At 49.5% G+C, this 13,945-nt stretch overlaps 1 protein-coding gene across 1 annotated transcript in view; it reads left to right on the top strand.

The window, feature by feature from the left end:
• Positions 1-2,287: 2,287 nt before the first annotated feature.
• The window catches only part of LOC307081629 (ATP-binding cassette sub-family C member 5), a 31,128-nt gene continuing 19,470 nt past the window's right edge, over positions 2,288-13,945 (top strand). The window contains exons 1-8 of the mRNA XM_079744880.1: positions 2,288-2,573; positions 3,957-4,133; positions 4,879-5,034; positions 8,834-8,981; positions 9,801-10,034; positions 11,187-11,360; positions 12,004-12,151; positions 13,455-13,611. Of these exons, the coding sequence (XP_079601006.1) occupies positions 2,572-2,573; positions 3,957-4,133; positions 4,879-5,034; positions 8,834-8,981; positions 9,801-10,034; positions 11,187-11,360; positions 12,004-12,151; positions 13,455-13,611 (1,196 nt within the window). The 5' untranslated portion in view covers positions 2,288-2,571. The remainder of the gene's footprint in view (positions 2,574-3,956; positions 4,134-4,878; positions 5,035-8,833; positions 8,982-9,800; positions 10,035-11,186; positions 11,361-12,003; positions 12,152-13,454; positions 13,612-13,945) is intronic.

Genomic DNA, 13,945 nt, shown 5'->3' with positions numbered 1-13,945 from the left:
CTATAAAGTTTTACTTCTGTTAGGAGGGGACATCGATCCCATTGAAAGGGCCGTGACTTTGGACTGAGAGGGTTGCATATATTCATTGGAAAAGCTATGGAACAAGAAATCTTTATATTGCAGCAAATGCACCCAACAGCCTTTGCTAACAATGTTTTTAACTGAATAGGTAACCAAACATAAAAAAGAAGGGACACTTGGGACTGCTTTAATCGCCATCAATCCACTGCGCCCTGAACTGCAGAAGTAGTTAAAGAAGGAGTATTGATGGAAAATATCTCATTCCTTCATCACTCCAAGTGATAATAAAGAAATCATTTCTTCCCTGCAAACAACCCAGCCGACATTTCAATCAATGACCTCCCTAATAGTGCTGCTAGGATGAACTCCAGTTTAATAATGTCTGGGGTAAATACCTGAAAGTACAACATGACAAAAATAATCCATTGTTCTGACATCAAACAACTCTGTAGCCTCAATCTCCCATTAGTATCCCGAGATACGGATAGGAATAGGGACACGGATAGGAATAGGGATAAGAATAGGAGGAGGGATAGGGATAAGAATAGGAAGAGGGAGAGGGATAAGAAGAGGGATAAGGATAGGGATACGGCAACGGCTACGGATAGGAATAGGGATACGGATAGGAATAGGGAGAGGGACAGGGACAGCGATCTCCGGTTCTACCTCCTCATTTGCCAGCATTCAGCAGGTTTCCCTGCAGTAAGGTGAGGGCCCGGGCTGTCGTCCGGTGGTGGTTTATTCATCGCCTTTCCACCGTGTGTCAGAGGTTTGCCATAAAGTCAGCGGATCGATACGGTGTCTCTGAAGAAATGCACACTGCACACAGCCATGTTCCAGAGAGCCAGCCCATGGTCCTGGCGCTATTCCATAGCCGGCTTTGATATACTGCAGACTGAGACAAGCCTATATCTGACCTTATTGTCCACGTGGAACAATCCCTGTTTATTTCCGGTGTGGCCTTGAAAACCCGCCTTTGTTAGGATTTTAATTGCCTGTCTTCTCCATTAGCGTGGCAGGGCTTGAGACCCAAGTGGGTTCGAGATGATGCATGCTTGTGGTAAAATGTATTTACCCAAACAATGCGTTTACATCAAAAGCCCTGTCATCAGACATCTTTCCCAGGCTAAAATGGGAGACATCACATCAGTCACTCCTCCGATGTATCTAATTACGAACAGAGAAACCTAAGCCGCAAGACACTGGATCAGCCCACATAGGTTGACAAACTGCAGACACGGTTCAGTCTCTAGCTGACGGGGAGTGAAGCTTTAGAAAAGACGTCCCACAGAACTGTTTACATTCACGTACCAAAAATGATTTTTGATTTTGAATGACCAGTGTTTTTTTAATAGATCAGGACTTTCTATCAGGACTAATAGATGTGTAAAATGTGATGTAGCAAGCCATGCACCACTATGTTGTCAGCGACTTAATAAAGTATACTATAGGCTATACAAATTAAATTTAAAAAAAGGTTTATAATAATAATTGACGATAGGCGGCAGGCCTGAAGAAAATGGCTGTTTCTAATTAAAGAAAATGATAGAGCACGGTTCATCAACAGGGGTCAGTCGCCCTCCTTGCTTGACAGCCACAGCACCTTTGTCAGCCCACGGGGGGCGTTCCTATTTGAGGTGGTCTCACGTCCCACCGGTTCCCATATACCATTCTGGCAACGTGGTAGCCTACATAGGTAGGCCTACACACAATAGGGATTCACACGCTGGTCACATGCTTTCTCTTGGTTTTCGAAGTGGTGGTTCCTTAGGTAAGATTCGCGGAATATTTCCAGCGAAACACCATAAGCCTATTTTACCAACGACGTTAAATAAACACACCTTATCAGAGATCCTTCACACTAGAACAACAACGAAAACAACGCAAAAATCAACAACGACTAATAGCCTACAGGGGGAATGATCGCATGTACATTAATATTTGACTAAGTAAACCCCAATGAAGAGTCGTCATCTACTGATAAGACTGTAGAAGCGTCCTCGATTTGAATTGAAGAATTCAATATAAACAAAATGTGGACGCAAGATGAGGACCGGGTAAGTGCCTGGGTAGGACCCCGCAGCAAAATACAGAGGCCTCGCCCCGAAGAGGAGCCTGCGCTCCGGACAACGCTCCTTCAAAACCCGGCGTGTGCCTCATCTCCGCGTTCCTACGGCGACAACACAAGCACGCCCATTGGTCAAGCCGCTCTGACGTCAGCGAAATATCGGGAATTCCTCTCCCCGCGGTTATTAGTGAACTGGAGGTGAGCAGCAGCAACTTATTCCAGGCACACAACAAGTACACAGCTGAACGGACCCAGACGTGCAGCCTTCAGAAAGGGCCACCGCTGTCTGTCTGTCCGTCAGCCCCTCTCGCTCCGGGCGGTCATGTGTTCGCGGCCCATAGGAGCGTCCACGGAGGTACAGCAACAGGTTTAATGGACAGCTCAAAAAGAGTTGCTCCACCTCTCCGCCATCCGTTCCTAGTCATAACTGTTCAGGACCTAAGAAGGGCACTGCTCAAGTGACTCCAAGAGTCACGACTTGCATGTAAGTGTATTTTTTCGAAATTAAAACCTGTCTCTTCTGTGTAGTGTTGACCCATCAACGAGTTGCCTTGTTGTTGTTTTTTAACCCATGGTGATGCCATCCCAGTCTACCGGTCGGTTTGACTGGTGAAGTGGCTTTCTGGAGGAGCGTGTGAGTGCTGCTGTTTTTAACTCACGCGTGTAGATCATGAGCGGGTGAACCAAGATCATGTTACACCGACCCGGACGTAGCCTGCTTGACAGAAACAGCAACAAAGTTTAACGATGGTGGGGTCCCAAACCAACAGTATCCTTTTATCAGCTCAAAACAATCAATACAACTCCTGGAGCTGCTAACCCACAAGAAGAAAAAAAAAAGCAATTTAAACAGAAGGAAGTTATTTTCTTTTCAGTATTTTCTTTTTGTATCTGAAAACTCCAATGTCAAGGAAACTTGAGAAAAATAGCAGGCAAACATCTCCTGAAAGATAGCGCTGAATAGTTTACAGCCTTGTGTCAAACTTCACAGTGTGTGTGTGTGTGTGTGTGTGTGTGTGTGTGTGTGTGTGTGTGTGTGTGTTCTTCCGCGGGACCTCTCTTACTCAACTGTGCTCCTTCCCACTCTCTACCCCCAAAGCCCTGCCACTGTGCCTGCCCGATGCAATGTGTTTACAATGTGCTTTAGCGCAGTACAGTGTATACAGCGACCGCTCACGCTCTCAGGTTTAACTTGTACAGCGAGTCCGGAAAATGTCCACGCAGCCCGGGACACCAGCCACCGTGAGCACGTGTGGCCTTCCCCTCTTCCGTTCACGGAGGGCTCAGTTTCCCCTGGCGTACCGGGTGTGTGTGTGTGTATGTGTGTGTGTGTGTGTGGGGGGGGGGGGGGGGGGGGGGGGGGGATCAGTGACAGTGTGCGAGAGTGAGAGAACGTGACGGTGGCTCAAACCAGCGTCTCCCTCTAAACGCCCTCTGAGCTCCGCGGCGGGCAGAGTGGCGTCTTTAAATAGATAGGCGCTTTAGCGGTGCGTCTCGGCGTGGGGCTCAGCCCTCTGAGCAGGGTGACTGCTCGGCTCAGTCCCCGGCCCCCACAGCGTGATTCAGCAGAACGCTGTGTGTGTGTGTGTGTGTGCGCTCTCACTGGGGGGCTGGGTCACGGGTCAGGGGTCTCCTATTGATTCGCCTCCCCGGTGTGCCTTCAAAGAGCCCACTCCTCAGAGAGTTCCCCCCCAGAGCCGCTGAGACTCGGAGGGCCAAACTACTGATGAATTATTGATGTCTGTGTGTTTTCATCTCTCGTTTTTATTTATCCTAAGTGACAGCATGGCTGTGATGCTGACAGTGGGTGTTTTTTATACACGTGTGTTTTCTCTCTCTCTCTCTCTCTCTCTCTTCCCCCCCACAGGGCAGCCATGTTCCCTGATGCCCTGGAGTCGGCGGGGCGTGTGGAGGGCCTCCCTCTGTCCTACCCCGACTCCCTAGCGGAGGTAGAGGATGCAGAGGCCCTGGAGAAGGAGCCCAAGAAACGGGGCCGGTACCGGCACAGCCTGCAGCTGCTCAAGCCCTTCAGGATCACACACAAGTAAACAAGCCTGACACCCGTCGATATAGACTGTCACGTATCAGACCGTCGAGTCATGAGCCTGTCTGCCTGACGAACCTAGGAAAGGCTTGGCCCTTAGGGAAGGAAAACATGATTCTATGCACACACACTCAGTCACTCAGCCACACACACACACACACACACACACACACACTGTCACGTTCTGTAAACACCCACACATATGTATGTACACACTTGCTGTACATACACGTTCGTCGTTAGCTGTGGCTTGAGGGCTGTGAGCGAGATAAGGGCTCTTATCCCCCATCAGCAGACCGCCCTGTCAGAACACGTGAGGTCTGATAGCCTGCACCGCCATTTTGGACATCACTTCCTCGGATTTTGTGAAGAGCTTGTGAATGGCTGTGCAAACATATTCGGCCTTGTTTGAACTATCATGAGGGGAAAGACATTTTCAACCCAGCCTCGTCTCTCTCTCTCTCTCTCACTCTCGTTCACTCGCTCTCTCACTCACTCTCTCTCGTTCTCACTCTCCCTCACTCACTCACTCACTCACTCGCTCACTCACTCACTCGCTCACTCGCTCACTCACTCCCTCGCTCACTCGCTCACTCGCTCACTCGCTCACTCCCTCACTCACTCGCTCACTCGCTCACTCACTCACTCACTCACTCACTCACTCGCCCCCCCATGTTCCCATGTTGTTGTGATCCATAGCACCTAACCGGCCCAACCCCTGCCCCTGTTTGTTGTTTACCTGCAGACACCAGCACCCAGTTGACAACGCGGGGCTCTTCTCCTTCATGACCCTCCACTGGCTAACCCCGCTGGCGCTCAAGGCCTACCGCGCGTCCAGCCTGGGCATCGACGACGTCTGCGGCCTGTCGTGCCACGAAGCCGCCGAGACCAACTGCCAAAGGTGAGCTCAGGTTCCGAAGAGCGGGGGCATTGACCGTGACAAAGTCCTCTGGATTCGGATCCATGGTTTTGGTTGCTGTGTCAAAGTTTCAAACAAACAAACTTTCTCGTATGTGTTGTTTTTTTGGGTGGATTTCCTCCACAGTTACTTATCTACAGAATAAGAAATGACTCTGAATATGTGAGTCCACTAATGGCGTCTTCTCTACTAGCTAACTAAAATATCTATTTAACAATGGTAGTCTTTATATCATGAGGATTTAGAACTCTACCCAGTGTACTTATTTTTTTAAGGGCCTGGTTACTTATCCTTCCACTCTTTATTGAGGCGTAGTTGTATTTGAATCATCCGTTACATTCAGGGCTGTTACTCCCACCCTGAATGTTTTCTAAATCAAAGGTCAACCGAAGTCAGTTTGGTCCGTTTTGAAACCCACGTGTATGAGATTGACTGATGTGGCATCTCAGGGCAAACACAAGCACCCCCTGAAGCATGCCTGGGGGGGCATAAGAATCCTTAGCCCCCTCCGAGTGGGACCGTTGTTGCACAATAGATGAGGTGTGTGTGTGTGTGTGTGTGTGTGTGTGTGTGTGTGTGTGTGTCCTCTGTCCTGAAGTACTTTCAACTCCCAGAAACCTTGAATCATAATAGTAGTACAATGGTTGACATTCTGGGCAAAACTCAGATCCTCATAAAAACCAGGATGACTCCTTCTCTAAACACTACGGAAATGTACTGTTGTACGCGTGTGCCTGCCAATAACAAAGAGGCTTATATTCATGTCGCAAATAATGGACCATCGTGCAAGCTTGTGTGTGTGTACACCTTATCTCTATGTAGCTGTGTACTCTGCTGTTTGTCCATGCGTGTCTGAACATATGTAGGGAGTCTCTGTGGCTGGGGAATCAACAGAAGAACATCAAGCCTCCAGACCAATAGAGTGGAGATGGGCCCATACACACACGGTGTCCAATAATAGAGAGGATTAGAGATTAGGGTGAGTGTGAGTCCAGCGACTGTGTGTTGTTACGTCACTAACAGGACTACCCGTTGTGCACCTGTGCCTCGCTCTCTCTCGCACGCTCGTCAGAGGACCCTTTGAACATCCTCTGAGGCCCCCGGTTCAAACCATTGACTTAAAGGGGAAATCCTTGCACATCAGCCAGCTTACCTCTGGCCAAGACCCGGTACCGAGAGCGCTGATTAGAACAAACATGACGGCAGCAAGACACCCTTGGTGTTGTAGGATAGGTGGATGTATGTTCATTACGCAATAGAGGAAGTATCCTCATGCACTGAACTTCCGATGACGCATATATTGTGACGTTCTGTGTTCAATCATCACCGCAAGGGAGAGTGAGAACAGTGCCTCCCGTGAACTCCTTTTAACACGAAGTCTGCGATGTCTTTGAAACCACAAGTTTGAACCCTTAGTGTGCAGTGAGTCAGTAGGAGAGGGAAGGCCTGACGTGGATGTGTCTGGACTTGTACCACAGGTGTTTGCATGGGCCATCCACTGCAGTCCATTTGCATGACGTGTTCCAACCCCGACGTTTGCGAGATAAGGGGAATGGTGTAGGATCTTCTTGGCACGGGTGGCTGGAACACTGCTGAGGGCTTGGCTTTGTGTTTACATAGCCAGGACAGTTATGCAACCCAACAGCCTAGGCGAGGATCAGAGGGGGGGGGAGGGGAGGGGGGGAGGGAGAGTCCTGGGAGAGTTGACACTTGAGAGTGTGCAGTGAGGTACAAACCATCAAATGCGATGTCTTGGTTTACGCTCTCTGGGAAAGCCGTCCTCGTGTCTATTTGTTTGCTCTTTCAGACCCCAGCTGGAGGTGGATGGGCCCTCGCCTCAGATTGGACTGGTGTTGTTCAGAGCTTGAGGAAAGTTGCCCGACAGGGAAACTGTTAAAAAAACCAAGTTTTATAAGAAAGTTCTGGACTTTCTTTGTTTTTCAACCAGACTTTACTTGGGTTTTTGAGCTACACCGGGTATATGTTCGTAAGGCTTTCCAGTTTTATTATAGTTTTTTTATTGTTGTTTGTTGTAGTATTTTTTAGTATTGTACCCAATGAATGTTTTATGGATCGCTCACAGCTAAAACATATCCATCCATCCATCCATCTATCCATCCCTACATCCATACATCCCTACATCCATCCATCCATCCATCCATCCCTACATCCATACATCCCCTACATCCATCCATCCATCCATCCATCCATCCATCCATCCCTACATCCATCCATCCATCCATCCCTACATCCATACATCCCTACATCCATACATCCCTACATCCATACATCCCTACATCCATCCCTAAATCCATCCATCCATCCCTACATCCATACATCATACATCCCTACATCCATCCATCCATCCATCCATCCATCGATCCATCCACCCATCCCTCCATCCATCCATCCATCCCTACATCCATTTATCCATCCATCCATCCATCCATCCCTCCATCCATCCATCCCTATATCCATCCATACATCGCTCCATCCATCCATCCCTACATCCATACATCCCTACATCCATCCATCCATCCCTACATCCATCCATACGTGTGTATATATATATATATATATATATATATATATATATATATATATATATATAGGTACGATTAAAAGAGACCGACTGCAGTTCCCACTTCCTAGCACTATTTCACTCAGGAATAACGAGCAGCACCGCGCCGCTGTGCACTGGGAGCGGGTCGGCCGGTCGCGCTGTCTCTGATACCATTTTAATAAAACCATTAGGGCCTAAACGAGCCTCAGAAGCTGTGCTCCACACTGCCTTTACAGAGTCATTAGCAGCCATGCATTCGGCCGACAAGATACGTCGGCCCCTTTATGGGACATTATGCAGCGCCGCCGCGGCGTTAGCAGCATTAGCCAGATCTTTGAGCATTAATGGCGGTAATTCCAACAGCCTCGTTAACGGACGGTATCATTCCAACCCGACGAAAAGCCGGCACCTGACCACGGGCCAGCGTGACCTTGTCCCGCGGTGGGGCCGGTGAACGATGTGGCGTCGGCGTGCGGGGCCCGCGGGTATCGTGGATCTGCCTCGCTCAGCCCCGCGGCTAGCCTTTATTATTTAGCGGTGGTGCGATGGCGTGCTGCTGAGATTGTTTCCTTCCCCACTGTTTGGTGTTTGTTTTCCACTCTCCTTTGGACTGCTGTTGTGTGCAATGCAGGCCGAGTTTTCAGAGCTTCCTCCTATTCTTTCACCTGTGTGTGTGTGTCTGTGTGTATGTGTGTGTGTGTGTGAAGCAGTATCAGCTTTTATTCACCTCAAGAACAGCTTCGGTAAAAAAAAATCTGGATATTCGTATTTTCACAAAACACTCATCTCCTTATCATGTAGAAAGTTTTAATTGTCCTACCAATGTCTGAAATAAACATGGTAACTTATTCCTTCATTCCTGTCCCATTAATGATTTATCCTACAACTATTCCTCCATAATTAGTGTAAAAGGACTGCATTTATAAAGCGCTTTTATCCAAAGCGCTTTACAATGTTGTCTGACATTCACCCGTTCTTGGACACATTCACACACCAACGGCGGAGTCGACCACGCAGGGCGACGGCCAGCTCGTCGGGAGCAGTAAGGGTTAGGTGCCTTGCTCAGGGACACCTCGACACTCTAGTTCGAGCCGGCGATCTAACCGTCAACCTTGCGGTTAGCAGCCAACCCGCTCTACCTCCTGAGCGACTGCCGCCCAAAACGCTGTAGTTGCTTAAAAACCCTTGTTGTCGTGTACATTACAACGCTTCTTCCAGACTGGAGTCCATGTGGAACGAGGAGCTGAAGAGAGGCGGTAAAGACGGGGCCTCCCTGACCCGGGTTCTCTGGAGGTTCTGCCAGACCCGCATGCTGGTGGCCATCTTCGCCCTGCTGCTCACCATGGTGGCCGGCTTCGTGGGGCCTGTGAGTACCCTCTCTCTCTCTCCTCCTCTCGGGCGGTCTGCCGACCGCGGGCCTTTCAGTCGCGCGGTCGCCGGTTTGAATCCCGAGTCCGACGGTATTTTTAACAGAATCTCTTCAGCCTGTTTCACGCCGGTCTGGAAATTGAAACGAAAAACGTAATAACAAAAGCCTAGATAGGGAAGCCCACAGCAGGAACGCAGATTAGCTGGTTTGTGCCCAGTCACGCTTTGGTCACAAATAGGCCAGAAGGGGTTTTTTTCTGCCAGGATTCTGGCTTTGTGTTCTAATCTCCCTAATAGAACGAAAAAAAGAAGTAATTAATATTGCAACAAAATGCTAACCCTTTTTTTTTTCCGCTCTTTTGTTCAGAGTTTCCTTGTGCTCAGATGTGTGAATGGAGAGCATTGTTCGTAGGCTTGCCTGTTTGTTCTGGGGATGGCTCATTGTACACTACATGCATTCAACAACCGCTAATACCATTAAGTGGATTTGGACAGTGCACCGTGATGTATTGGACTCACATTCCAAGATTTGTTGGCGTTGGTACGGTGCTGTCAGCATATAAGTCTGTTCATATAGACGTAGTGTATCTCTATGGACGTCAAAGCTTTTTTTCTTTTCGCTGAGTCCGTTTTTTTATAATGTTTTTTACTTAGTTTCGACATCCATTTTCATCCTTTTCTTTAATTAGTCACTTCCCTATGTTCCACCCTTCTTTGTTTTCATTTCTCCTTCCCTCCTTCCTACCCCCCCCCCCCCCCCAAACTCCCCTCTGCCCCCCCCCCCGGCTCTCCAACCCGTGGCCCTGGCTCCTCCCAGGCCGTCCTGGTGCGGGCCCTGCTCGAGTACTCCCAGAGCCCCTCGGGCGGGCTGCCCTACGGCCTGTCCCTGGTGGCGGGCGTGGTCCTAATGGAGCTGCTGCGCTCCTGGTCGCTGGCCCTCATGTGGGCCGTCAACTACCGCACGGCCGCGAGGCTCCGGGGCGCCGCGCTCACCTTCGCCTTCCACAAGATCCTCCGGCTGCGCAACACCAAGGACATCAGCCCTGGGGAGGTAGGGGCGAGGGGGGTGGGGGGCCGCTGGTTGGAACGGATTAGATCCGTCTTCATTTGTCGTCGTCACGGATACAACGAAATGAAGTGCTACCTCCAAAAAGGCCATTGAGGTAGTACGCATAAATAAACAAATGGAAACTATAAAAACAGTACTGCTGCAGGAATTCAAAAGCACTCAAGACACAGCCACACAAGCATCCACGTTCATTCACTGGTTGTTTTTCCGCGTAGTAGCGATATGCCGTTTAGCGACACCCCCGCTTGTTTAAGGAGCTGACCTGCAGCAGTCGTATGCTGCGTGATGTTTCCCTCTCTTTCTTTTCGATCCATCTTCCCCAATGGTTTAGCCAGGGCCGGTGCTGGTCGTCGTCAGTAACCCGACCATTACCTAATATATTACAGAATATATTTTTATACATTAGGTAAAAACATCTCAATTGCAGAAATTGAGGGATAGGTTATACAATTAAGAAAAAACAACGGTGGGCCTCTTCATAACTAATTTCTATATTTTTGTAATTCAATAATGTAATTTTTTTTTTTGGGTTGTTTTTTTTTCCAAACCTTAATTTTTGGTGGCCCCCAGGTAATTGGGGCCCTACGCACGCTGCATATGGGGAGCGGCGGGCCGGGGTTTAGTGCCCGGATACTTGGTCAGAGATGGTTCTGATGCTCCATCTAGATCCCCCCAGGTCCTCTGGCTTTTTACTTGTTCCCCGGCTGAGGACAGAGACCTACGGGGAGGCGGCATTTAGTGTCCGTGGCCCTGGCCTCTGGAACAGCCGGCCTCTGGGAAAACCTTTAAAATAACCTTTAAAACACACCTATTTAGCTCAGCAGTTTCTGCATCCATTTTATTTATAGTTTCTGGGGTTATTTTTCGTTGTATTCTAAAGTACCCTTTATTGCATTTTTTTTTGCACGAAAGGCGCTATATAAATAAAGTTTGATTTGACCCCCTGTCCGCTCTCCCCGTCCTGTCCGTAGAGTCGACATAAAGCTTCCATTCTGTGTCAGCTCCGTGCTCTCGTGTTACCTTCAGAGCGGCTCGACGTTAGCTTCGCCGTCGCCATCACCCAACGTGTGAATACTGGGAGAGGCTCTGGGAGGTGTTGGAGACGTTCTGAGTGTTCCTGTGTTCCCCGTCCAGCTGATCAACATCTGCTCCAGCGACGGGCAGCGGCTGTACGAGGCGGTGTTGATGGGCTGCCTGCTGGCCGGGGGGCCACTGGTGGGGTTCCTGGGCCTGGTCTACACCACCTGCTTCCTGGGACCCACCGCTCTGGTGGGCTCGGCCATCTTCATCTTCTTCTACCCGACCATGGTGAGGCTAAGGACGGCATGTAGGGCTCTGATTCAGAGCACCGCGTTGCCTCTCGCACGTCCAGGCGGCTCTGAGGCCGGGTGTCATTCCCCGGAACCAGAGACGCTCCCAAAGTCCCGGGCGAGGTTTTTCCTGACGCAATATTTTGCCTGCTTTCTCGTCACCCCGCTGGAGTTGTCCTGCCCATTGCAAAAGTTATAAGTGAAAGCCTTTTTCTTTTCTTTTTTTTACTTTTTGCCCTCTACAAAATGTAATTCCCCTTCATGTCTGCCAATAGATAGAGGATGGGACGTGTCAAATGTGTAATTGTTTTCGCCGAATTTCCCGACGACAGAAGTCATTGGTCAATGTCAATCTGATTCGGGCCTCAGTGTTGGTTCCAGGCCAACGTATTCCCGTGCAAGAGCTATTTATTCCCAGGGACTCCCATTCCTGTGCAGGACAGTTCAGGTCACCGATGCCAACAATAACACCCGGACCGCCTGCGGTGTTAACAGCAACACCATCTGTACCGCTGTCGAACCTCGAGTCGCTCTTTAAGATCCACTGATGTCTGCTTCTGGTTTCAGTTCCCCTCCTCGCCGTGCTTGACTCTCTCTGTCATCATTTCCTGCTTCCCATTCCCCTCTGCCCCGACGAGCAGATGCTGGCATCGCGTCTGACGGCGTACTTTCGCAGGAAGTGCGTGACCGTGACGGACCGGCGTGTGAGGCTCATGAACGAGATCCTCGGCTGCATAAAGTTCATCAAGATGTACTGCTGGGAGGATGTCCTCGCCCAGAACGTACACAGTAAGCGCCGCAGTCACCGTGACTCAGCAGGGTTTCCAAACCAACGGGACTTCCTGTTTTGTGCTTTTCTTTTTTTTTTTGTGGTCAGCCGACTTCACCCGAGTCCAGCATTAGTCAACCGCACACACGCATGCAGTCTCCCACCGGCTTTATTTCTGCACCACTCCTAATGGCCGTCTCCTTAGTGAAGAGCCGCTTAATTTAAACGCAGCAAATTATAAACTAAATTGCCAATTTATCTTTCCTTAAATTAAACTCAGCCCCCCCCCCCCCCGGAGTAGCAAGCAATCTACCCTGACCAGTCGGGTCCTTGCAATCAAAGAAGACTCCTTCATCTTGGAGGTTAATCCGGGTGGCTGTGAGTTTAGAGCAGGTCTGCACAGCCCCCTGTGCAGCCTAGTGCTGATCTGCCGCTCACATCTTTACTTCAACGTGTGCCACATTATCCAGGTAGGAGTGTGGCTCACACCTCGGTGCCCTGTGATCACCAGTCTTCGTTTTTAGTCCAACTGTGTGTTTTTTTATTGTATTTCTCGCCTCGCTCTGTAATTATTTTTCTCCTCTATCGACCGATTACCGCGTTGCTCGAGAGGACCGACTCGCAATAACAGCTCTTGTGTTTGTGATGTCTCCGCGGCCGTTACGCCCGACACCGATAATGCCTGATGTTCGCTCTGTGGCGTCGGGTCCACCTGGGAGTTACAAACCTTTTTTTTTTTTTTAGCTTCACTCGTTTCACATTTCACACACATTTTCCACCTCTGCTGAATACAACAGAAAGGTCCATATGGTGCAGTGGTGCCGGTAATGGTTGCCCCGTTGTAGGTGCCTTGTAGAACGAGGTTGTAGGTGCCTTGTGGAATCCTTACAGAGAGAGAGAGAGAGAGAGAGAGAGAGGAGGAGGAGAGAGAGAGGAGAGAGAGAGAGAGAGAGAGAGAGAGAGAGAGAGAGAGAGAGAGAGAGAGAGAGAGAGAGAGAGAGAGAGAGATAGAGAGAGAGAGAGAGAGGAGAGAGAGAGAGAGAGAGAGAGAGAGGCAAGAAGTCGGTCTCTTTCATACCATGTATGGATACGGCCCCTTCTGCCCCCCCCCGCGCCTTCTATTTCTGTCCCCTTGTGTGTGTGTGTGTGTGGCCAGTCCCCGATGCCTGTATCGAGTATTCCTCTTAATACCTAAACCGCCCACACCCTTGAACCCACCCCTAATTCTCTGTTGTTCGTGGTTTGGCCTACGGTACGGTAAATATTTATATAGGACTTTACATTACTACATCTGTCTCTTTCTCTCTCTCCCTCTCTCTAAAGAGGTGCGTACGGAGGAGAAGAAGATTCTAGAAAGGGCCGGTGTTGTCCAGAGCCTCACGGTGGGTGTGGCTCCGGTCGTCGTGGTGATCGCCAGTGTGTGCACGTTCACCTTGCACATGGCCTTGGGCTATGACCTCACAGCCTCTCAGGTAGGATTGTACTACATTATAAAAGGCCACAGGCTGTGTTTGTTCTCCACTGATACAGGACACCGTTAAACAGTCTGTAATGCTGAGAAATATCAACTTGTAGCACACAGATGGCTACTGAAACATGATCCTTTGGAAATAAACGACACCCTACAGTAGAAAGCGCACACGAACGTAGAGGCGGTGCCTCTTTATGACTGAAACACAAGTTCTTATCTATGTGTTTGCATTTGTCAAGCTTGGTTTTCTTTTCTTATCCAACCAAAGCTTCTCTCTCTCTCTCTCTCTCTCTCTCTCTCTCTCTCTCTCTCTCTCTCTCTCTCTCTCTCCTCTCTCTCTCTC

The sequence above is a fragment of the Pollachius pollachius genome (genome assembly GCF_949987615.1).
Source record: "Pollachius pollachius genome assembly, chromosome: 10".
NCBI classification, from domain to species: Eukaryota; Metazoa; Chordata; class Actinopteri; order Gadiformes; family Gadidae; genus Pollachius; species Pollachius pollachius.
Note: the sequence above shows the minus strand (reverse complement) of the source record. Positions and strands in the feature narration are given on the sequence as shown.